The sequence below is a fragment of the Pan troglodytes genome, chromosome 23 (assembly GCF_028858775.2).
Source record: "Pan troglodytes isolate AG18354 chromosome 23, NHGRI_mPanTro3-v2.0_pri, whole genome shotgun sequence".
Classification (NCBI taxonomy): domain Eukaryota; kingdom Metazoa; phylum Chordata; class Mammalia; order Primates; family Hominidae; genus Pan; species Pan troglodytes.
This window is the reverse complement of record NC_086016.1, coordinates 34571390-34597014: the sequence shown is the minus strand read 5'-3', so window position 1 is coordinate 34597014 and position 25625 is coordinate 34571390. Positions and strand designations below refer to the sequence as shown.

At 39.4% G+C, this 25625-nt stretch overlaps 2 protein-coding genes across 15 annotated transcripts in view; one reads left to right on the top strand and one right to left on the bottom strand.

Moving 5' to 3' along the window:
• Nucleotides 1-294: 294 nt before the first annotated feature.
• Nucleotides 295-24875, bottom strand: FBXO7 (F-box protein 7). 4 transcript variants are annotated; one of them, XM_001153721.6, is made up of 9 exons: nucleotides 24108-24875; nucleotides 19968-20262; nucleotides 15104-15331; nucleotides 14019-14160; nucleotides 11397-11480; nucleotides 8050-8145; nucleotides 5828-6004; nucleotides 3560-3597; nucleotides 295-981 (listed from the first exon to the last, which is right to left on the bottom strand). In XM_001153721.6, exons 1-9 carry the CDS (start codon nucleotides 24227-24229, stop codon nucleotides 595-597), a joined length of 1569 nt encoding a protein of 522 aa, XP_001153721.3. In that variant the 5' UTR covers nucleotides 24230-24875; the 3' UTR covers nucleotides 295-594. The 4 variants fall into 4 exon arrangements, with proteins under 4 accessions (XP_001153721.3, XP_009436519.1, XP_003953925.1 ...); XM_009438244.5 differs by having other exon boundaries at nucleotides 19968-20110; nucleotides 24108-24553; XM_003953876.5 differs by having other exon boundaries at nucleotides 23834-24111.
• The window catches only part of BPIFC (BPI fold containing family C), a 60592-nt gene continuing 59507 nt past the window's right edge, over nucleotides 24541-25625 (top strand). For 4 of the 11 annotated variants that reach the window (XM_024352709.2, XM_063808225.1, XM_063808217.1 and 1 more), the window contains exon 1: nucleotides 24794-24896. The gene's annotated coding sequence lies outside the window, so the exon portion shown is untranslated. Of the gene's footprint in view, nucleotides 24897-25625 lie in introns of all 11 variants that reach the window. The other 7 variants (XM_063808224.1, XM_063808219.1, XM_063808221.1 and 4 more) reach the window with 5 other exon arrangements.

The following is a 25625-nucleotide window of genomic DNA, read 5'->3' as shown; positions in this document are numbered from 1 at the left end:
AAGAGCTGCAGAGAGAGAGAAGTCGAGAGAAGAGGTGGATTTGAGTAGGTGTGTAGCCAAAGCACCCACCCCAAGTCCAGTTCAACCAAACTAGCTCTGTTTTCATTCATTTCATAAATCAGGCCTTTATTAGAAGACAGAGCACTGCTAAAAAAAAAAAAAAAAAAAAACCCTTACAAAAATCATCTGCCTATGCTGTGTTCTCTGATAATTCTGAAATGTCCAAGTAACATTGTGTATCTGTTCTGAATGTTTATTACACATCTTTCTGTAATAAAAGTCAAGACCACCATGTAATTTACACTTTTTTTTTAATCTGGTAAGAACAGCATCAGAGAACAAACTTCAATCTAGAGAAGAACCAAGAGCAGGGAGACTGGCAGCCAACTATTCCCAAGGCCAACCTCGTCACAGAGGAACCTTTGGGTCATACCACCCCTAGGGCTATAAATGTATCTCTTAAAAGGTTTCTGGGAGTGCAACTCTCAACACCACAATCAGAAAATAACACTCGAGATCAGCACCCCAAGGAGTTGACATCTGTAGTTTAGAAACAAAAACAAATGGAGCTCCAGAAATGAAATTACAAATCAATCACATGAATGACAGCCGGCCATCAGTTGGCCGACCCCTGCTGGGTCTAAAGGGAAATCTGTCATTGGGGCCGCCTCGCCCTGGCAAGATGGGGTTAGGTCCTGGAAGTGGGCCAACTGGATCAAAGCGTGGTCTGAGTGGAGCAAACTGGCTGGGCGTCTCCCCAGGACCAGGAATGAGTGAATTGATTGGGTCTCCAACATAGGGAAGTGTTGGTCTTTGGTCATATTCACCCCCGATAATTCCTGGAGGAAGGCGGGAGCTAGGAAATGGCCTAGGGTGCAAGGGGTTGGGATAGAATGGAATGGTGTGAGTTGACGATGGCCGGAGCATCACAAACCGCCCTTTCGGGGATTCTTTTCTTTGTATGTGCCTCTTCCTGTACAGCTGTAGAAAAAAGAAAAATAACAAGATAAGGTAAGTGATCTGGATGTTTCCCTTTAGTTCTAATTTGCTTTCATAGTAAAGATCTATAGGCACACCTCAGACATATTGTGGATTTAGTCCCAAACCAATGCAATAAACCAAGTCACACAAATTTTTTTGGTTTCCCAGTGTATATAAATGCTATGTTTACACTATACTAAGTGCGCAATAGCATTATATCTAAAAAGACAATGTACATACCTTAATTTAAAATTATGCTAACAATCACCTGAGCCTTTAGCAAGTTGCAATCTTTTTGCTAATAGAGGGTCTTGCCTCCATGTTCGTTGCTGCTGACAGATCAGGGTGCTGGTTGCTAAAGGCTGAAGTGGCTGTGGCAATTTCTTAAAATAATACAACAGTGAAGTTTGCCACATTGACTGACTCTTCCTTTCATGAAAGATTTCTCTGTACATGCGATGCTGTTTGATGGCGTTTTACCCACAGTAAAACTTTCAAAATCAGAGTCAACCTTCTCAAACCTTGCTTCTGTTTTGTCAACTAAATTTATGTAATATTCGAAATCCTTTGTTGTCCAGGAATAGACTCCATTCCAAGAAACCACTGATAAAGAAAATGTGGCACATATACACCATGGAATACTACTCAGCCATAAAAAGGAATGAAATCATGTCTTTTGCAGCAACTTGGATGCAGCTGGAGGCCATTATTTTAAGTGAAGTAACTCTAGAATGGAAAACCAAATCTTCTGAGACCTAACCTATGAGGATGCAAAGGCATAAGAATGACATAATGGACTTTGGGGAAAGGCTGGGAGGGAGGTGACGGCTAAAAGACTACATATTGGGTACAGTTGTACACTGCTTGGGTGACAGGTGCACTAAAATCTCAGAAATCACCACTAAAGAACTCATCTATGCAACCAAAAACCACCTGTACCCCAAAAACTATTGACATTTTTTTTAAAAAAGAAACCACTTTCTCTCTTTATCTGTAAGAAGCAAGTTCTCATCCATTCAAGTTTGATTGTGAGACTGCAGCAATTCAGTCCCATCTTCAGGCTCCACTTCTAATTCTAGCTCTCTTGCTAGGTCCATCACATCTGCACTTCCTCCACTGAAGTCTTGAACCCCTCAAAGTCATCCACGAGGATTGGAATCAACTTCCAAACTCCTGTTGATATTTTGATCTCCCCCATGAATCCTCAGTATGCTTAATGGCATCTAGAAGGCTAAATCCTTTCCAAAAGGTTTTCAATTTCCTTTGTCCAGATCCATCAGAGGAATCACCATCTCTGGCAACTATGGCCTGACAAAATGTATTTCTTAAATAATAAGATTCAAAGTCAAAATTATTCCTTGATCCATGAGCTTCAGAATGCAGTTGTGTTTGCTGACACGAAAACGTTAATCTCCTTGAACATCTCCATCAGAGCTCTGGGATGAATGGCTGCATTGTCAATGAGCAGTAGTATTTTAAAAGGAGTATTTTTTATAAGCAGTAGGCCTCAATAGTGGACTTGAAATATTCAGTAAACCATGCCATAAATGACGTACTGTCATCCAGGCTTTGTTGTTCCATTTACAGAGCAAAGGCACAGATTTAGCATAATTCCTTTTTTTGTTGTTTTTTTGTTTGTTTTTTGAGACAGAGTCTCACACTGTCTCCTGGGCTGAAGTGCAATGGAGCGATCTCGGTTCACTGCAACCTCCACCTCCTGGGTTCAAGCGATTCTCCTGCCTCAGCCTCCTGAGTAGCTGGGATTACAGGTCCACACCACCACATCCAGCTAATTTTTTGTATTTTTAGTAGAGACAGGGTTTCACCGTGTTAGCCAAGATGGTCTCCAACTCCTGACCTCAGGTGATCCGCCCACCTCGGCCTCCCAAAGTGCTGGGATTACAGGCGTGAGCCACCGCACCCGGCCTGATTTAGCATAATTGTTAAGGGCCCTAGGATTTTCAGAATGGTCAACAAGCACTGGCTTCAAAAATCACCAACTGCATTAGCCCCTAACAGAAGAGTCAGCCTGTCCTTTGAAGCTGGGCACTGACTTCTTCTCTCTAGCTATGAAATAGATGGCGTCTTCTTCCAATAGAAAGCTGTCTCACCTACACTGAAAATCTGTTGTGTAATGCAGCCACCTTCATCAGTGATTTTAGCTACATCTTCTGGATAACCTGCAGCAGCTTCTCCATCAGCACTTGCTGCTCCACCTTGCAGTTTTTGTTATAGAGACATTAGAATAGTACCTTATGAAACAATACAATATATTCTTTTCATAAGGTACTATCTTAACTAGCTGAACAGCTGATGACTACTCCAGCACAAAGACAACTCATTTAAATTTTGTTGCAAAAAAGAATGTTTTATAATAAATAAAGATGAAAAATAACACAATAACATTTTTTTCCATATAATTAGGAAAAGTTGAAAACATTTTCATTTACTGAAATTTAGCAATAAATTAAAACAGATTTCACTACATCATATAAATGTGAAAATATACCCATAATATATTAATTCACTAGTCATTTCTGTGTTATGGACATTAGTCTTAATATTTAAAAATACCTACTTCTTTCCAATCTGTGTCTTGAACTCTGACAGTATTGTCTACAAAGGAAAAGGGAAAAATAAGGATTTAAAAACATTTCATTCGTCCTGCATTAAACAGTGGGTTTTGTTTTTCTCCTAAGAAAAGTGAAACTTACCCGTTAAGCATAAGAAGAAGAAAAAAAAAAAAAAACAACCATTTATATAACACACACTATATCATTTGTACTTTCTTATCTAATTCAAACACTTTCTTGATGGTTAAGGGTGATCATCGCTGCTCTGTGCTACATGGTAATTCAATGCAGTGTGATTCCTCAGGGACTATGGAGGAACATGTGGCTACTCTCTTCCTGCATTAACTGGTCCTACACTACATCTTCTCCCCCTAATCTCATTTAGGTGTGTCACCTGCTTCTAATCCAACATCTCACGTTACACCAAACTGGGCAACAACCTCTGAGCTTCTGTGTTACAGCCCACGTTCATTACTGGAGGTCAAGCTGACTTAGGCTTTCATCCATATTCTGGTTACACTACTTTCTCCCAACAATGTCCTGAATGACTCGGCTATCAGAAGCATGACCATAACTAAGTATTTTTTAATGTACTTACTTATTTGAAATATGTGAAATGAGGAAAGAGAAACCCATTCAACTTTAAGTACACAAAAGAGTTTGAATAAAAGTTGATGATATCTTCTCTACAAGTTACTACATTAGCATGGAAGTAAGATTTATAAAAGCTCTAGCTCCGTAACATTTTATCTACAGAAAAATCTGAACAGCTTACAAATGAGCTTGTGGGCCACAATCTAAAAATTAAAGAATAACTGTGCTTTAATCCTAAACTTGAATATACAAGTGGAAGGGTATTTGTTGCTTTTATGAGTATTTATATCATACTCTGCTTTTTCTCAGTGCTTCCATATACATCAGTCATTCTGTCTTTTCTTTTTTTACTATATTTTCAATTCTTTTTTGAGTTGGAGACCAGCCTGAGCAACACTGCAAGACTTTGTCTCCACTAAAAACAAACAAACAAACAAACAAAAATTGGCCAGGTGTGGGGGCGCATGCCTACAGTTCTCAGCTACTTATGAGGCTGAGGAGGGAGGATCACTTGAGCCCAAGAGTTGGGGGTGGCAGTGAGCTATGACTGCGCCACTGCACTCCAGGGCAACACAACTAGACCCTGTCTCAAAAATACACAAATAAATAAAATTGAATTATTTTTTGAGATGATGCTTTCTTGCTGCCAATTGTGACAAAATAACATTTTAAATGTCAAATTCAGGGGCATAAATAAAGCAGAAAGAGGACCTCAGGAATCACAGAAGAAGAAAAAGAACAAACCAGGTCATTTACACTTCTCACATTTTGAAATTTTAAAAGAAAAAAAAATTTTAGCAATCCAAATGACTCTACATGATATTCTTTTTTTTTTTTTTTTTTTTTTTTAAGGGAGCTATCTACCCACCACATTTTTACAGTTACTAAGGTGGTATGTGTTAACATCACATATGGCAGTATCATTCAAACATTTATGTGAACCACATAAAAATTTTACATTGCAACACAGTATACACCTACCTATACATAATTGAAATAGAAGTTTACTCCTATTTTATAAATAGGAATACTATTTATAAAATAAATATGGATTTTTCCATTGTGGGTTTTGTTTTTTTGTAACATGACCCATTAAATGGATTTCATGACCCACCCCAGGGTCAAACAATCTGAAAACACTAATATGTAGTAAAATGGTGGTAGCAGAAAAAAAAGTTCCACAATCAGGCTTTTGGCCTTGTAGCAGGAAATCCTGAAGCACAAGTTCTACCATCATCACTGCCACAATAATTACCAGGTCACCATAATGTGACCATACAGAAATAAAGCTACCCTAGCAACTTGGAACAGGTCAACAAAACTCTCCTAACTTACACATTGGTCTCAACCATGAAAGCAGTTCAGAAATGCCAGCTCGTTTCTACGTCAGATACTGACTATGGTCTCTAGTGAGAAAATAAACCTGTCTTACTTCCATTTCTCTATCCTGAAATAATCTTCTTAGTCTAATGAGTGATTTGTGTTGTGCAAAACACAAAAATGAGAGAGTTTTAGGGACACAGGCACAGGTATATGAAGCTTAGAGTCAGTCTCTTTAAGGCTATTTATTATAATCATTTGCAACAGAAAAATCCTACAACTAAAACCTTTTGGTGAGCTGAGTAATCAAGACAATAAGAAAGAGCCCTTTCTTGTGAATATGTCATTATGGAAATCACCTCGAAAATCACGCAGATATAAAAACCTCCACAGGAGTGGGTCATTTGAAGCAGTAAAGAGGTCACGACAAACCGCAGACAAAGACAAGACGGAACGAACATCCAGAAGTCGGAAGATCCGTAGTTTCAGTTCCAATGGGAGGACGACCAACCCAAATACATCTGGTAGGTTCAGTGCTAAAAGGAAAAAAAGAGAAGTAACAGGCATTACTGAGTAAATAACATCTGGCTTTCTCCACATAGTCAACAAAGTTGCCACTTGTTCCTTTCTAAAGTGGCAAAAAATTAGATGGTACTCTTAATTATCCCCAAGTATGCATCATCTACAACAAATTTTTAACCCCAGCTTGACTATAATTACTACTAACTCATACAACTCTAGGCCCTTATTCCCTTTATGTTTTAGTAGAAAGACAAATGCTTTTTAATATAAATCAAATAACTATGATAATTGCTAAATACTAGCCAATGGTCTCTTCTGTCTCAAACATTATTCAATACAACAAAATTTCTTCAACTACAGAAAATGAATAATTCACTGGCTTTTATATCTGTTTCCCTGCCAGTTATTAACTGTGTGCCTTTGGACAAGTTATTTAAACTCTATCTTAATTTCATCTGTAAAATGGATTAATATTACATCCCACCTACTTCAATGAGTTGTGACAAGTAAATGTATTAATACATATTAAGTGCTTAGAACAATGTTTGGCACACCAAGCATAAGCACTCAAGTGTTAGCAAATTACTATTATCTGAAGTCTAGCAGGCTAAAAAGAGATAGATAAATTCAGAAACAAAGCCAAGAAAGGAAAGGAAAAATAATATGTCCCAAGTTCAATGAAAATTATGTTTTGGTTATTAGCACCTTCAAAATATTTGTGATACTATTCTCCACTAGCAAAAATAATCAAAATCCAACAGACATATCTACATGTGTTTTTCAATTGGCATTACTCCCTTTCCCTTATCACCAACTACAGAGAAGACTACTGTAATAATAGACATGCCATCATTCAACTTGACACCAAAAACGTTTTACTTATTTCTCTACATATAGAGAGCAAATAAAAGCCACTATCGATTCATACAAGTCAGAAACTACCTACTAGTTGGAGAATTGTGGTAGATTGTATTATGGTTCTCAATCACTTCCTACACATAATTATACTTCCCCATCCCACTACCATCAGGCTTGGCCATTTTTGTCTTATTTTTTCTGACAAAACGTGAGTGGAAGTGACATATATAATTTCTGGGCAAAAGCGTTGAACCAACACATAATTGGGCCACTGGCACTCCTTTCCTTCTACTACAAGAGGAGCATGTCCTGGATAAAGACAACTCCTTCAGCCAAAGCAAACCCACACACAACATGTACACGAGTGAGAAGTAAATTTCACTGTAAGACACTGAGATTTTAATTTTTTTAACTGCAAAAAAATAAGAGAAGCTAATATAAGGACCTCGAGTGAATTATAAACCTTACTGAATTATGATTTCATCATCTATAAAATAAGTACCACATAATTTACTTCAAAGTCATTAGCAGTAAATAAGAATGCATGTGAAATATCCAACTAAGTGCCTGCAAAGAGCCTCCAATAAATGGTTTAAAAAAAAAAACTTAGATCCAATTACAGACCATGTATTATTTATATATGTCTATATAGACATATATATCTAAATATATGTCTATATAGACATATATATCTAAATATATGTCTATATAGACATATATATCTAAATATATGTCTATATAGACATATATATCTAAATATATGTCTATATAGACATATATATCTAAATATATGTCTATATAGACATATATATCTAAATATATGTCTATATAGACATATATATATGTATCTACATAGAGAGAAAGAGCATCTATTATGTACCTGACCTCATGCTAGACCACAAGAATACAAAAGTAAGATATATTCCCTACCTTCAAGGTATTCCCAACCTTAGGTGGAAAGAAATCATATCAACAATTATAGTCCATGGAAAAGAGACTACAATAAAAATATGTACAAAATGGCATGGAGATACAAAGATAAAGTAAATAGCACTTAAGGAATATTAAGCTTAGTCTTAAAAGAGGAACATTTCGCCAGGAGCAGAAAAGAGGGCAGTCAGATGTCATACTCACCAAGAATACTAAGTATACTTACTATTCTTTACAGCCATTTAAACTGTGACAGTATTTCATCTCTTACCTTGTCGGGTAAAAGCCAGAAGAGGATACACCAGCTGGTCTTTAAAGAGGCGAGAGAGTTTCTGAAGATCTTTGTATATGTTGGCTACATTTTCCCCTAGAATATTTTTTAAAGTAAAATCAAAACCCAAAATCAAGTGAAAAAACTGTCCTCTATTTCTGCCAAACCCAATCAACATGGTGAATAAATATTCACAAATAATTCACAAAGATAAGCATGAACCAAATTCCCTCATGGAAGAAGTACAGTGCAAGACTTGATGAAACTGAATCTTAGATATAAAAGCTAAAAATTCCATGATATCAAATTAGTAGAGCTGTGCCCAACCTCTCTAGCTCATAGGCTGCAGTTGTAGAAAACACTTGTGAGAGATTCATACATACAAAGATCTCCTGATAGCTATCAATCTGTTCTGGGCACTGAGGATACAGTGGAGAACTGCTCCTGTAACGCTTAGAACCTGGTAAATTAATAGCATTTATCGCATGATGACTATGTATCAGCACCTGTGTCAAGCGTTTTTCAAGCTTTCACATCAGAAGTTCTTTCCTAATTACCATCTCCATTTTAAAAACAGGTCAAGGTACAGAAAGCCTGTCCAAGGCCCCATGGTTAGTGGCAGAACAGTGCACAAACCCAAGTCCGTGTGGCTCAAAAGCACTCATTTTTAGTCACCACACTGCTACTCAAAATGTGGGCGACAGATCACCAGAACTGACAATACCTGGAACTGTTTAGAACTACTGAATCTCAGGCCCCCACAGACCTACCAAATCAGAACCTATATTTTAATAAGATCCCCAGGTGACTCATAGTAAAGTACGGACGCACTAGCAAACTGCAGCCGAGGTTCCCACTTGTTTTGCTATTTACCAAGTGTATAGCCTTGGACAAATAACCTGCCCCTCTGATCCTCACCTTTTTGCTCAACTGTTTAAAGGAGACACCACCACTACACCAGATAAGCGTTGTTATAATTGAAAGCTCCACGAGCAGTGCCTAGGGTATCAGTAGGCAATTTATGCTTGCTCCTTCCCCATTTCATATTTATGTATTTCACTATCTATAACAAATAAAACACTCAGTATAACAGGATCGATAAGAAGGAGGAAAGAGATATGCAGCTAATGTCTAAATCTTTGTTGTGTGACTTGCAATCTTGAGTTGAAATTTGCTGTCAAGATATCATTCTTTAAAATCAATTTGGCTCAAGGGCTTTTTTCAAATGTGAAAATTGATTTTCTTTAAATGAATGTTTTCCTTCAGCAACCTGGTATATAACTATTTAATTAGGAACTTATAAATAAAAGGATAAATAACAGTGTCTAGTTGTAGTTACTAGGTGCTATGAACCACAGTAAAAATTCATTAAAATGACTTGCCAAATGAGCAGCATATTCCTACTCAACATAAAAGACTTTATTAAAAATACTTCATTATAACAGTCCATAAACTTGTAATTTAACAGTATTTAATGTTCCTCCTCCCTTCCATTTCATTTTTCTTTATTTAAGAGAAACCAGATAAAGAATAGCAATCTGAGCTACATTCCTGTAAAAGTTGTTTTAAAAGGCTGGGAGTCAGCCAAATCTATTCCTATCCTGTATTTCACCATTTATTAGCTCTGTGACCCTTAAGTGAGCCTCCTCTAGATCTGTTTCCTGATCTATAAAATGGGCATAAAACCTCTACTGCTGTAAAGTGTAGAGTATTTCTACTCCCCATAACAAGGTCCTCCCTATACAATGATAAATATGGAATGTCGTAGCCAAGGAATTTCAAGTTTTTCTGATTCTTATGATAAAAGCCATCTATACCGATTCATCAGTCCAGTTTATGCATTTTCAACAGGGGCAAAAACTGGTCCTTGACGGGTTAAAAAGAAAAACTATTATATTGGTTTGTGATCCTTCAAAGGGTCCCAGTACATAAATAAAACATACTATATTTGTGGTATGAAATTTCATGAAGGAGAGAGATTGAGGGGAAAATCTCCAAAGGCTCCTTTGGGAAGTGAGAATAAAAAGATTGAGAAACTCTGGCTTAGTCTGACATTAAATGTTCAACTCGGTCGGGCGCAGTGGCTCATGCCTGTAATCCCAGCACTTTGGGAGGCTGAGGCGGGCAGATCACAAGGTCAGGAGTTCGAGACCAGCCTGGCCAATATGGTGATACCCTGTCTCTACTAAAAATACAAAAAAATTGGCTGGGCGTGGTGGTGTGCGCCTGTAGTCCATCTACTCAGGAGGCTGAGGCAGAAGAATTGCTTGAACCCGGGAGGTGGAAGTTGAAGTGAGCCGAGATAGCGCCACGGCACTCCAGCCTGGCGAAAGAGCAAGACTCCGTCTCAAAAAAAAAAATTCAACTCAGCTAATTCCCAATTTCTGACTCTACATCCAATCAGAGACCGTTATAAATATGTATTCTGCTATCTCCTTTTCCTGTCAGTTTTAGTTAGTATAAGTCAATCTCTCAGGGCTGATCTCCCCTAGGAATGAACAAGAATAAGCCTTTAGGCCTTCAAAGCAACAATGTCAATCTAGCCAGCCTTTCCTAAAGGACTGCTATAAATGCCATCTTCCCATTGTACCACAACATTCCCACTAGGCTCTTAAAACCCTCCTAAGTTTACTAAGAAGATTAAATGGAATAACGTATGTACAGGCACAAGTACAGAATGAAACAGGCACTTAAAAAATGTCAGTTCCCCTCTCCACCTTATCTCTTCTCCTCCAACCACCTATAACTGCCTCTCACAGTTTGGTTTAACTGAAAAATGATAAAAAGGAAAACCTGTCTTCTTTGCATCTATTAATAATTTTATAGAGTTTAAGCAAAACCTTACCTAGAATGCAAACCTTTGGTAAAGTATCAATCTGTATAAAATAGCCATCAAATTTATATAGGTTTAAACATTTTGATTGTAGTTTTTCCTCCAATAATCTTCAATAATCAACTTGACATTGAATTACTTCCATGAAACACAGATCCCCTCCATATTGGTTAAATACCAATATGGAGATCTCAATAGGGAGATCTCCAAAGATTAGTACAGAAACTATGAACTATCATCAGAGTGTAATAAATTACATACTAGTGTTATCTCATAACAATATAATTCAGCACTCTATGACCCTAAGAAAAACAGGAAAGAAACAAACTCCTCAAATTATAAGCAAAACTTTCACATTTTTTAAACCTTTGCATTCTTAAACAAACCACATTGTCTTCAATATGCTTTAATCTCATATAGAAATTTTCAGTCTTTTGAACATTATCTTTCAGATTTTTTTCTTATATGAATTTCACAGAGTTTCACCCCAAAAGTTAAATAATGTTTGTATTACCTAGTTTCTCTTTGCAAATAAAAGATTCTGGTAGCAGCTGTAATCTTTTCACACTTCTAATCTCATTGTTGATTTTTAGTGTAGCTGTAAATAAACAAAAGAAAGATGATAAAGAATTCTGTCACTTCATCAACTGCCTTTCTTTTTTAGTATGGGCTTGCATTTCCTAGCTCCTAATATACTAAGGACACATTATACAAAACAAACTGTTCTTCGCCTATTTCTTTCTCTGATAGCAAGTTCAAAAGTGTAAACCTGGCATCACATGAAGTAAAATCACTCTACAACACCACCTTTAAAAACTACAGTAAGCATCTTTATATAAAATCCACTAGGCAGCAGCTTATTAGTAACTGAAAGATATGCAACAAGGTTAATCAGAGGCAACTAAACACAATAAAATCATTATTTCTAATGAAGTCACTAAAAACTCCATTTATTTTTTATTTAACCCTTGGCAATGAGTCTTCCCTTGTTCATTAAAATAATCTTGCTAGTTTTCACAGCATCATCTCTCTTCCAGACCCAAAGGACAAATATACTTGACATCACCAGAGGGTTCAATTTTAATCATGTATACAAAGGCGCACTTCATCTCATTCCATGAAAGAGCCCAGTGATGTGCTTATGCACATGTGCACCAAGCAGGATGCCTTGGGTGAAGGAAAGATTTAAAGACACACTGCTCCTTTTCAAAGAATCAATCCTGGAATGGCTGGCTGCCATGCAAGTCTGCCAAGAGCTGATTTGCCAAGAACAGTAAAGAAACAAAACATCAGAAATTAAGAAATCATCAAGACATTCAGCAGTTATTCTTTTTATATTAAGTATTCTGAATCTAGTGAATAGAGGTTATTATACATGTCATTAAGTGCTTTTATAAAAAATCAAGGCAAAATTTGCAACTACACATTTACTATTTGGTAACTCCAACCTTGCAAGTTATGATGTGATGTAGCAGAATGATTAGATGAAGGCAGAAATTGTTGACACTCTGTGTACAAGAATGCCAAAGTAAAAGCTACATTTGCTAATTATGATGAACTGCTGAATAGACATTGCTAGGTCCTAGTGTCATCAGACAGTCATGTCCTGACAAATGTGAAGTACCACCAAAGCTATTAAACCTAGTTTTGAGACTTTTAAATAACATTTCAAAGAATCTTATGACTAAAGAAATAGAAATTTCGTAAGAGGCCAGGCATGGTTCACACCTGTAATCCCAGCACTTTGGGAGGTCAAGGCAGGAATATTGCTTCAAACCCAGGAGTTTGAGACCAGCCTGGGCAACACAGTGAGACTTCATCTCTACAAAAAATAAAATAAAAAATAGCCAGGTGTGGTGGTACACGCCTGTGGTCCTAGCTACTCAGGAGGCCAAGGAGGAAGACTGCTTGAGCCCAGGAGGTCAAGGATGCAATGATCCATGCTCTGCCTACTGCACTCCAGCCTGGGCGACAGAGCAAGACCCTGTCTCAAAAAAAAGAAAAAAGAAACTTTGTAAGAGGGGAATGAGAACTATCCAACATGTCAAAGATCAAGATGGCATGAGTCAGTAGCTTTCAAAATAGATTTTAGCGGAAAAAAAAAAAAAACCCAACATTTTTTCAAACAGAATCTTACACAGAACTTCAATAAATGAAACAGATAAACATTTTGCTGCTCAAGGTTTAAGTGGTGATAGGGCTTCTACCTAACTTTCATCTCAGCAGAAAGGAGTAGCTGCAGAACATACTGAAAACCTCTGACCTAAACCTTTGACCTAAGGCTTACCAAAGCAACTGCCTTTGCTAAACGAAAAAGATGAGCTATACTGAATAAAAAAACAACAAACGCAGCCCTCCCAATCTTACCACGCTATCTTTCTAACTAAAAGGATAAATCTCAAAAAACAAAACAGAACAAAAATGAAAGCTCCTAGTCATTCAAATGGATCTCCAGTATGTGTGATTATGACAGAACACTAGGAGTTGATATGAAACAAAGTGGTATCTGAACTAAAACACAGAGATGGAATGCATTGCTATTCCAGTGAAATTTCTTAATATGAAAAATAAACAGGAAAAGTTATTTATACAGAGTGACATTTGTTGGGGGAGGCCCAGCAAATAAAACACATACTTACTAAGGCCCCAGTAAACTTAGCATTGTTGTTGTGCATTGCTGGTCACAGGGATGCCAACTTGGATAAATGGTGACCCCAGGTCTAGCTCCCCATGTCTCAGTTCAAGACCTTCGTTAAAAAAACAAAGCCATCCACAGGCATAAAGAAAAAGTATTCTCCAAAGAGTTCATGTGTAATAGGCTCATTTCACTCCTATTATCAAATACTGATAATATTGGATAATATTAAATATTATCCCCCAGAGCAAAATATTACAAAGATTAAGACATCAAAAAAATGGATGCCCTAAGAATGAAGGGTGCTGGCCTAAACAACCCAACAACCTCATATTCCATGATCTTCCAGACACATGTTATCAGTGGCCTAGGAATTAAATACAGTTGAGAAGGACTCACAACTGTATCATGATAGCCAATCACTGAAGTGGCTATAAAACATTTGGAAAGAAACGTCTAAGAATCCATAAACCAGCAACCATGACTATGCTATCCAATTACCATTTACAACAATCAGGTTTCCCAAAGGCACACAGGTGAGAGTAGCGGAGCTGCCCTCGCAGAGAGGATGCATGTACTGCAGCTTATACACCCCGCTCGACTTCCACTTCTCCGGCATGGACAGTGCTTTGGCTTCAGTGCCCTGGGGAACGAAATGAAAGGGAAACAAATAATGAAGAAAGGTGTTACTCTCAAAAAGATTAAAAATCCAAAAGACTCCTAACTTGTTTGAAATAATCACTCCACACAGTCCTCTTAATAAAATGCATCAAATCATTAATATTGCCAATATATTTTATATTGTAGGATAACCATATTGTATAAGATAATACATTAGAACACTTTTAATCAAAATTTTTGTTCAAATAGGTAAAACTGCATCATGGAAACAGGGATTGATCTCTCTCTTCAAAGACTCACTTCTCTCCTAGCAAAGCCATATGATTATTTAAAACTCCAGCTCAAATATCACTTCCTCCGTAAAGCCTTTTTCAAAGAAAAATTGTTTGCCATTTCCTTTCATCCCCTAGCATTCTATTCATATTTCCATTACACTTCAATTGTATTATTATCTATGTTTACCTGTGTTATTTCTGAGTATCTTTTTATTCGTCTCTCTCCTCTATGTATGGACTCCCTGAAGACAAGAAATATCCCAATATTTTTATATCCTAATTTCTAGGTCAGTGCATGGCATGCTGCAGGTGTGCACTGATCACCGAACTACTCTGTATCTTTGTAACTTATAACATGGCTCGCAGACCAGCAACATTGGTATCATGCAGGAGTATGAAGAAGTTCACGGTCCATTCTACAGTTACTAAATCAGAATCTGCATTTTAATAAGGTCCCCAGGTATTCCAAAGCGCATTAAAGTTTGAGAAGCAATATTCTAAATGTTCTCCTCCAAGAATTCCTGGCATCCTATATATGAGTATGTCTCTCCCAGAACTTCACCAATACAGCACAGTGCTTTATATTTTTGTCTCTCTCTGCCACTCTCAGACTACGGGCAACTTGAGAGCAGGAACCATCCACATGTATGAGCAATCATAAGATGTCTGTGTTTTGCTTGCAGTACTTACCTGAGGTATGTAACCTGACTCCAACATGAGAAGATGTATCAACACTATCAAGGCATCATTGGCATCAGAACAGTCAGCTGATTGATACAAGGTCTCTAATGAATGTGGCACTTGCCCTTCCACCGATTCACTACAGAGCATGGGTTCTGAGGGATAGAAACCTGTGCCCTCTGCCATATGCGCATTATCTTGAATTGACTCAGCTTCAAAATTTTGACTAGGCCCTAACTGAAAAAGGAAAACAAAACAATGAATTAATTAAAAAGACTTATTTTTACACTATACATTTTTGTATCCTAAAGTGAACTAAGTGCTGAAAGTCAAAGTACATCATTGGGTTCAGAAATGGGAGACATTTTAAGTGAGTCCTTACAAATAAATAAGCCTGCGACCTACTCTTCCATCCTGAATTCCTTACCTCTGTTAATTCTAGCTGGTATGTCAAGAACCTGGAAATCATCCTAGACTCCTCCCTCCCTAACTAAACCTTGTTCCAAATCTGATCAGTCTTCAAAGTTCCCTGAAACTAACTCCTAAATATGTCTAAAATTTGCCCCTTCCTGCTCTATTGGCACTTCAAACTCTCATCATTTATTTCCTGACATCCAGCAAGAGCTTCCGTTGCAAGTATCCCTTCTTCAACTTTCTTGTCTTCCAATACACCCCAGTCCCTGCTGCCAGAATTTTCTTGACAATTAAAAATCTGATCATGTACTATGTCGCAGCTTAAAATTCACCAGTACCTCCCCAACATAAACAACAGCATTTCCCTCAATTGTGCCTTAGATGTTCTTAGGAAAAAAGGTGGTCCACACGGAATAAGTGTGGAAAATACTGCATGCTGCAGCCACCTAACTTCACCCTCCATATTCACAAAAGACACTATTCGCATTATATAAGCACTGAGGAGTCTAATAACAATAATAGTGTGTGCCTAACACTTTACCAAAAAACACTATCCTCCATCCTCAGCAGTCAACATCCCTGTGACACCATCTCATGAAACTAGATTTTCAGAGGACACTGAGAAATGCAGGTCTACAAATGAAGACCAAACTTCTAAATCCCTTAGCATACAAAGTCCTTCATTACCTGATCTCTGACTCATTATCAAGTTCACTTTCTGCCAGTGCCTTCTTACTCATCCCAGTATTTTCCACTTCTTCAAAAGAGGTAACACCACAACTCTGCCTTGCAACGGGCTTGATTACTGCACCTTATCACACTGCACTGTACTGCAATTTTCTGATTACATATCTGCATCCTTCCATGACTGCAAGTTTATAAAAAACCAGACTACATGTCACCCATTTTTGTAACCCCAGTAAAGTACCTAGCACATAGCAGGTATTCAATGTTTGCTGAACAAATGCTGAAGGATAATACCTTACAACTTCATAATGTCTTTATTTTCAAAATGTTTTCTTATTTGCACTTTATAACAATCCTATAAAATAGGCATGGCAGGTATCGCCTTTTTATAGATCCTATAATTATATATCAGAAAGATTAAATAACATAATCAAGGTTACCAGCTAATAAAAATTTGAAACGAACCCAGATCTCTAAACTTGCAGTTCAGGGCTTTGAGATGTAATACATGGCTTCAAAAAAAACTAAGTTACCTATATTAAGTTTGCTCAGAAAGCTTGTTTCCTAGGCATATGCCCAACTCTTAATGCAAAGCATACGTTTCTTCTTTTTAGGGTTTGTTTAAAGAAGGGGCAAAGGAAATTAAAATTATACAGTATATGTAAAAGGTTGGAGAAATGGAGGGGAGCCGGAGGTGACAGCTGTTCTTCCAAAATCTCTGAGGACCTAAGCCCTAGGGCTTATGGAAAAGATCCAAAGTCACCTGTTAAAACCTAGAGGCCAATGACAAGTCACATTACCCAAAAAGGAGGTATGGCACAAAAATATTTCCATATTTCCTGAGAAAACAGAAACAACTACATTAAAAACCACTTAACATCAAGCTAAACTATGAAACATAGGTTTTGCTTCTTTACCACTATGTCTAACTTTTGGCCATTTACTACTTATTGGCAGTTGTGTGGGACAGAATATATGAGGAAAAATGAAAAAGGGTACCCTAGGCTGAGTACATGAGAGGGAGATATCAAAATCCCCTGCTGGGCTTGTCAAGCCTTACCCCTACTCCATAAGAACCACTGACATTCTCTGAGCTATTCTGATATGAATATTTATCAAATTCTTCACATGTGTAAAAATGAAAAAAAAAAAGGTGAGCACCACACCTCTCTGAACAGATCATTTTGCCATATGTCATTTACAAAAGACTAAAACAAGTGACTAAGATGCATGAGAGCTAATATTAGGTTCTGATACCTGCTACCCGTTTCTCATTAAAGACTCAAGAGGCACTCGATGAATTCCCAAATATGATGAAATAAGAAAACTGATATTTAATTACAAGAGTAAATTTACCTCCTATGGTTTCAAGTTTTACGCATCTATTTTCCTTTTCTAATGCTCCATTCTACATTACAGAGTGTGATGTACTTGAAAGCATTATTTATGAGATCTCGAGCTCTGTTTCCATACTCTAAAGATTTTCCTGTCACCCTTTACAAGTCTTGGAATACAAAACAATATGCAAAATCTTAGAACTGAAATTAGTAACTTCAGGCAACATTAATTTCTCAAAATTTTCCAAAAGGAAACTAGCAAACTATCACAAATACTGTGAAAAGCTTCATCTTACTAGACAACTTTAAAATACACAGAAGTAAAAGTAATGGCCCCTACTAAGTCATCCCAGAACAAGTCTATCAGCAAAAAAGACTCAGAAATATAATTTAAATATACAGCGAAATATTCTTACTCATTCCCCAGTTTACCTCTATGAGGCAGAAACACACAGATAAAACAATAATTTTAAAAATAAATTAAAATCCACATATCTGGACATAATTTTCACAATTTACCAATCTATTAAAAAGTATTTTTTAATATGTCTATACTTAATGCCATGACAAGTTACCATGAATACTTATACTCAAAAATGTTTAAGGCCAGCAATTAAATTGAGGTGATAAGCATACATGCAAAAACCAATTAACAAGAAGGCATGTGTATTGGCATTAAAAAAATAAAGGTGATCATTTGCACCATTCAAAAAATTAAAAGGTCGGATAAAGGCCAGGTACGGTGGCTCACATCTGTAATCCCATTACTTTGGGTGGCCAAGGTGGGCGGGTCACTTGAAGTCAGGAGTTCAAGACTAGCCTGAGCAACATGGTGAAACCCCATCTCTACCAAAAATAAAAAATTAGCCAGGCGTGGTGGTGTCTGTGGTCCCAACTACTCGGGAGGCTGAGGTGGGAGAATCGCTTGACCCCGGAAGGGTAAGGTTGCAGTGAGCTGAGATTGTGCCACTGCACTCCAGCCTGGGTGAGGGAGTGGGATCCTGTCACCAAAAAAAAAAAAAAAAAAAAAAAGGTGGGAAAAATGATGAGGCATCTACAAGGCAATAAAGATAATCAGATAATCAATACAAAGAAATTAAAGAAAACTATTGGGCTATGGTTGGCAAGGGCTTAGGAAGATGGGTAGAAATATAGACTAGAGAGGGAGGAAAGGTAACAGGTTCCAGTCTGGGTGAACAGCAAGAGCAAAGTCACAAAAGTAGTCACCAGGTTGTGTGTGTGCACATGCATGCAAGCAGGTGAATGTGCTGGTTGGTGGGGGCGGGGGAAAATGATGGGTCTGTTCTGATTGGAGATGACAGTTTGAAGGAAGGAAGAACAGAAACTAGCCCTAAAAAAGTTGAGTGGAGTAACTTTTCAGAAAGCCTTGAGCACTAGGTACAGGAGGACAGACACCATTTTCCTCTTCTGTAAAATGACAGGGTTGAACTAGAGATATATGGTCTTTTTCAGCTCAAAAATTATGAGCACAAGTTTATGAGATAGAGTTATGAAAGACAGCAAGGGAACAATAGCATCAGAACCATGTAGGAAGAAGGCAAATCCAGAAAACAGACTGAGGAATAAAGCCATGGAACCCGAAATGGAAAAGAAGAACTGACAAAGCTTATTAATGGGCTAGATTTAAGGAGTCAAAAATCACAGAAAACCAGCAGTGCCACTGACAAAGAAGGGAACTGAGCACACATATTTCCAAATTTATGTTCAACATATAAAGTCTGCAATGACAATTTAAAATCCAGGTATAAATATCCTGCAAGTCATCTGGAAATAATTAGACCACATCTATAGCCTTAATGAGCGGACCAGATCAGAGAAGCAAGGCTAGGAATCATGAGCTTAGGAACAATAATAGAAGTCAAGGAATAATTGATCTGAAGGAGAGTATGTGAACAAAACAGACAGACACTAGGTACTTTGGGATGCCAGCCCCATATTGGTACAGGCATTTGGCAGTTAAAAAAAATATATTCTATAAAAATATAATCTGCAGCCAGGCGCAGTGGCTCATGCCTGTAATCCCAGCACTTTGGGAGGCCAAGGAGGGCAGATCACGAGGTCAAGAGATCGAGACCATCCTGACCAACATGCTGAAACCCCGTCTCCACTAAAAATACAAAAATTAGCTGGGCATGGTGGTGTGCACCTCTAGTCCCAGCTACTCGGGAGGCTGAGGCAGGAGAATCGCTTGAACTGGGAGGCGGAGGTTGCAGTTAGCAGAGATTGCGCCACTGCACTCCAGCCTGGTGACAGAGCGAGACTCTGTCTCAAAAAAAAAAAAAAAAGAAAAAATATATATATATAAAATGTGCAATCTATCGATGATAATTATCCTGACTGGCACAGAATTCAACTGAGGTGTTCAATATGACTTATCACCTACTCTATTTGATATATTGGTGTTTAATACCCACCATACTGTCGTCATTCCAAACACCAGACTGGGCTGCCTGTCCTTGGAATGAATCACTTGGTTGTTCATCCTGCATGCTAGTCTGATTGGAGCTGGTGGCCAAAGAGGGTTGCTCATTATTCTGGAGTGAAGAATGCTCTGAATCTGTGGATGAAGGTATATTAGGCGCTGGAATGTCATCTTGAAGAATCAAACATATCAAGTCCCCAGAAACAATCCCATATGAAGCCAAGGTCTCTTCATCTCCAGTGAGGGGATCCTTGTAGTTCAATGTAATTGTAAATCGGGTATTAGAACTGCCAAGAAAGACAGATAAGCATAGTAAGAACTACCTACTTCTAATACCTTCAATAGCACATCTGAAGCATACATAAGTACACAGTATGACCCTAGAAGAACTAAGTGATGAAGAGACAAGTTCTCACTATGTTGTCCAGGCTGGTCTCAAGCTCCTGGCCTCAAGCAATCCTCCTGCCTCAGCCTCCTGGGTTGCTGGGATTACAGGCATAAGCCACCATGTCCAGCTACATTTTTGTTTTTGTTTTTGTTTGTTTTTAGAGACAGAGTCTCACTCTGTTGCCCAGGCTGGAGTGAAGTGGCACAATCACAGCTCATGGCAGCCTCAAATTCCTGGGCTCAAGCAATCCTCTCACCTCAGCCTCCAGAGGAGCTAGGACTATAGGCACGCATTACCCTATCAAGCTTATAGTTTCGAGAAAACTATCAAAAGTATTTATCAATGAATGCCTAATCTATACATTTCTAATGACTAAAACTCTCCACCTGGGGGATGGGATACAGTAATCCTCTATCATTAATCCATGCTTTCCTCAATTCTAAGATGCACAAATTTTTTTTGACATCTTTGAAATTAAGATACTTCCTAAAATCAATGACATATCAATTGACAGCATTTTCCCCTGCTGTTACATAAAACAATGTGTCTTACAAGTGACAGCAACTAAGATTCAGTGAAATACCTTTAAAATACAAATTAGATCACATCATTCCTTCACTTAAAATCTTCCAATAGCTTCTATTTGGAATCCTTAACATAACTTCCAAAGCTCAACGTCTGACCTCTTCCCATTTCTCCTACTGCATCCTGTGCCATCCATCCTCTCTCACTGTTCTCTATTCACATGAGCTTTCCATCCGTTCCAAAAAGCAGATCAACTTCATTGCAGCCTTCGGGCCTCTCCGTTTGTTCTTCCAGATCTTCAAATGACTGACTCCTCTTCATCATTCCAGTCTCAGCCCAAATGTCACCTCTTCAGAGATGCCTTTCATTCAGACTCCAGCGCTCTCTATTCTGTTATGTTCTACTTGAAAACATCGTATTTACTTGTCTATGGTCTGTCTACCCTACCTCTGCCACTACAACTTAAGTTTCATAAGATCAGCGATCTTGTCTAAACAGTTCAAACCATATCTTCAACACTGGCAAATAAAGTACTTGTGAAATAAATGCAACCACCAAACACTAGTTGGGAAGATCAAGAGATGAGCGTGAAATCAAGGATGTCTATTCAATATCCTTACAGGACAGTTTACTTATAATGGTTCCGAAAAACCAGATCCATATATTCATAATCACAAAAAGTTAGAGGAGTATTATGTATATGACTGAGTATAAATTCATCTCTCTTACTGATGATGACAAGCTAAATTCACCCTTCTACTGATCATCAGTTATGATGCCTTGTAGTGGAACATAGCGCAAACCCAAAAGCCCACGTTAAACAAGCTCAGAATTCAAATAAGCCCTGAAGCAACAAACTCCCATTCTTTCTGCATCACAGATTATTTGACATTAGAAGAATAAAATGTTTTTCATCACACAGTGGTGAGGAACAATAACAAAACATTATAAAACATTTTTAAAAACATTTACACTCAGCAATGCTAATTTCATTACTTTTTTGAGGTTAACAAAAGATGAAGTCCTTTAAAAATTATATTGTTTACTTATTCTTACAATGCTGCATTTTGAAAAGTGCTCCAAATAATTCATGTTTTTATTTCACTCGTAAATATATTTTTTCTTACTGATTGAAGTGTCCTTGGTAGAGAAATTAAAATTACTGAAATAGAAGCTATTCCTGTTTGCTAGAAAACAAGTGGCCCTGCTTCTGTTTTCAAAATGCTTTGATAAACAAAATGTTGAAAATCTGCCATTTGCCACAAAAACACCACCCCAACTTTGGCAGAAAAAGCAAAAACACCTCAAATGAACTATGTGTTTATGGGTCATTTGTCACAGCAAAAGGTTTTAAAACAGTATCTAGTACAAGGTACGTTCAAGTATCTGTTTGCAGAAAAGGTCATGGTCCGCTTAATAAATATACCAGCTCTTCCTCCCACTTTAGAAAAAGGGAAAAGCTATTTCTAAAGTAATATATAGTTTTCCAGGATTCTACCTCTGAAATTGGGGCGTTAAGAGGAGTATTTAATTCCAGGAAATGAAATTCTAGAAACTCCAGCCTTCTTAGAAGTATTTCATGGCAGCTCTGCCTATGGAGTAGCCATTCTTTTATTCCTTTACTTTCTTAATAAACTTGCTTTCACTTTTCTCTTAAAAAACAAAAACAAAACAAATAAAAGCATTTCATGACAATCCTAGCTCCGCTTGCTCAGTAAAGATATTTTTAAAATAATATCATATGGACATATTTTAAAACTGCATCTTTATTAGAAAATGAGTATACTTTCAGAAAAAATGAGTTTACTTTCACAAGCTGAAGCTTAAATTCTGTCCAGGTAACCAGCCTCAACTGTAAAAATAAATCTGAAAGAGAAACCAACGTGCCCTTTTGGGCAGTCATATTGAGTTTCACGTCCTTTCAAGACTGCCTAATTTAAAAATAATAAAATATATATACACTTGGTAATACCTTTAAAAAATAAGTTTGAAGATTTATTCAATCTTCTACTCGTAACCTACTGGTAACGATGCCAGTATGTAAAACACACAGGTTTAACAACAAGAAATAACAGTAGGCATGTCACTTACTATAATGTTTAAAAGGAGTTATGTCAGTATCTTATTTGGGGTTTTTTTTTTAATCAGGAAGAAAACAGGCTTACTTTCAATCTAATAATGTCTTAACCAGGAAAATGAAAGGGGGAGAAGTTCAGAATAACGGCCTCATTTTACCCAATTCCCTAAAAATAAGGTGAAAACGTAGGAAGGTTTGCTTTTGTTTTGAAGAATTCACCTAAAAATCCCCAGGGAACATCTTTTTCATTTTTCCTTAGCACACTCAAGTTTCAAATTCACTAGCTCAGTATTTGAAAAGGACCACTCTTACCTTGCCGCTTTACTCCCAAATTATTGTCCCCAAAAAATATCTTTTAGGGAAACAAAGCCGCTTCACCTGCAGTCCCACAAACTAACAGAATATGATCCTTTCTCAACTTTACTGCCCCCAAACTGCAAGCTCTCAAGATCAACGTTTGCCTCAGTTTTAGCAAAAAAGCAACATTTCACCCAAGAAAATCAAATGGTCTGAAACACGCCTACACGCTGTCCTTTCTAAAACTTTTCAGCGGCGAAGTCCAAGCGCTCACCGCGGTGCCTGGCGCAGGAACACAACAGTATCTAAAATTCTAGCCGCTTCACAGCAGCGATACAAGCTACCGGTGGCCTCGGGTTGAGGGCCGATTTTTAACTTCTAGCAATTTCCAAACTTTTTCATTGAAATACTCCAACAGCTGAAGAAATTAACTCGGACCCCTGACAGTCCAGAAAGGTTTAACCCAAGCCAAGCTCATCATTTCCAACTTGAAATCTAACCAGTTGTGGAAATTTTGCGTTCCCTCCTCTCCCTGGTTCCGTTTACTGCAAAACCAGAAGCCATGACTCACCGAGGAGGGGACCGGAGCCCCCGGGAGGCCGGGCCATGTTCTCCAGGAGCCGGACCCCAGCCGACCACCCGCGCTTCCCGTCGCCTGCACCCTCCGGCTCCGCGACGCCCGGAAGAGCCCGGGCCTCCCGTGAAGGCCCCCCCGGCGTCCCCGCACTTGGCCTATCGCCCGGCCACGCCCGCGCCTGCAGCCCACAGATGACGCCAACCCGCCCTGCACCCACCCCAAGCACTCCCCACTCCCCGCGGGCCGCCCAGCCCCGGCCCCCGCGTACCTGTACCCCCAGGTGCACAGCAGGGACTGCCTCAGGCGCGAGCGCAAATGCCCCAGCGTCGGCTCCGTCTCGGGCACCTCCAGCGGCCAGGTCCGCTTCAGAAGCCGCACCCGCAGCCTCATGACGGCGGCAGGCGGCCCGAGGGGCCTGGACCCGGAAGCGGCGACGGGGACGGCGGCGGGGCCGAGCAGCTCCCGCCCCAAACGGCGACGACCCCGGACCGGCGACTACCGGAGCTGAGGGGTAGCTGAGGCGAAACGGGGAAAGAGCCCCGCCACAGTGGCCGCCCTGCCACTCGGTCTCTGGAATAGAGCGCCCGCCCCTCTCCTGAGGGCGCCTCCTGGAGCCAACCCCGAGGGCTGGAGGCGGGCAGGCGGCCTAAAGGAGCCGGGCCTCTCGGGGTCGGCCGATCGATGACTCCGCGCGCAACGGCGCTGCCTGAGAGCGCCGGCACAGTGCGCAGGCGCCGAGATGCGGCCGCTCGCTGGCATCCCAGATTTTCCGCGGCGGTGGCTGGGACTCCCAGTACTTACTCCCTGTGTGCGTGGAACACCGGTAGCGCTGATAGGGATGCTGCAGACAGACAATACAGTCGCCACTCCCCAGGACCAAGTGTCACCCCATTTCTTCCGTGGCCCTCAGTTCCAGCGGCATCTGCTCTGAGAAGCCTTAGGTTAATCCTTAGGTTGGCCGGGCGCGGTGGCTCACGCCTGTAATCCCAGCGCTTTGGGAGGCCGAGGCGGGTGGATCGTTTGAGCCCAGGAGTTCGAGACCAGCCTGGGCAACATGGTGAGACACCCCCCCCCCCCCCATCTCTACAAAAAATACAAAATAATAGGTGTGGTGGCGCCTGCCTGTAGTCCCAGCTACTTGGGTGGCTGAGGCGGGAGGGTCGATTGAGCCCGGAGGTCGAGGCCTCAGTGAGCTGTGATCGCACCACTGCACCTCAGCCTGGTTCCACAGAAAGAGATCCTGTCTCAAAAAAAAAGTAGAACTATTTGTGGCCAGTAATCTATGTCCGACAGTTTATTAGAACTCTATGGCTGCCTAACAATCACCCCAAAGTTTAACGCAATAAACATTTGTTGTCCCAGAGGTTTTAGAGGTAAGGGATTTGGGGATGCGTGGCTGGGTGGTTCTGTCTCCAGGTCTCCCATGAGATTACAAAGTGTAGGCCAGGGCAGCAGTTATTGACTAGGGCCAGAGGATCGGCCTCTAGGATGGCACAGTCATGACTGTTGGCCAGAGACCTGTTTTCACCACGTGAACCTCCCCATAGGGCTGTTTGAGTGTCCCCATGACATGGCAGCTGGCTTCCTTCAGAGCAGGTGATCCCAGAGAGACCAAGGTATAAGCCACAATGTCTTTTATGACCTAGCTCCAGAGGTCACATACGGCTTTTGTCATATTTACAAACCATCCCTATGTATGAGAGGATCCAGCCAAAGGTATGAATGCCAACAGACAGGGATCGCTGCGGGCCATCCAGGAGGCTGGCTACCATAGAGGGTCTAACTA

What these genes read in the sequence shown, in the direction of transcription:
- FBXO7 (XM_001153721.6), bottom strand. Translation starts at nt 24,229, where the DNA reads ATGAGGCTGCGGGTGCGGCTTCTGAAGCGGACCTGGCCGCTGGAGGTG. An exon ending in TTTGGAATGACGACAGTATG is followed by an intron (nt 15,332 to 19,967) that starts GTGGGTATTAAA and finishes TTCCTTTTTCAG; the next exon opens with TTAGGGCCTAGTCAAAATTT. An exon ending in TCTGGCTTTTACCCGACAAG is followed by an intron (nt 6,005 to 8,049) that starts GTAAGAGATGAA and finishes TTTTCCTTTTAG; the next exon opens with CACTGAACCTACCAGATGTA.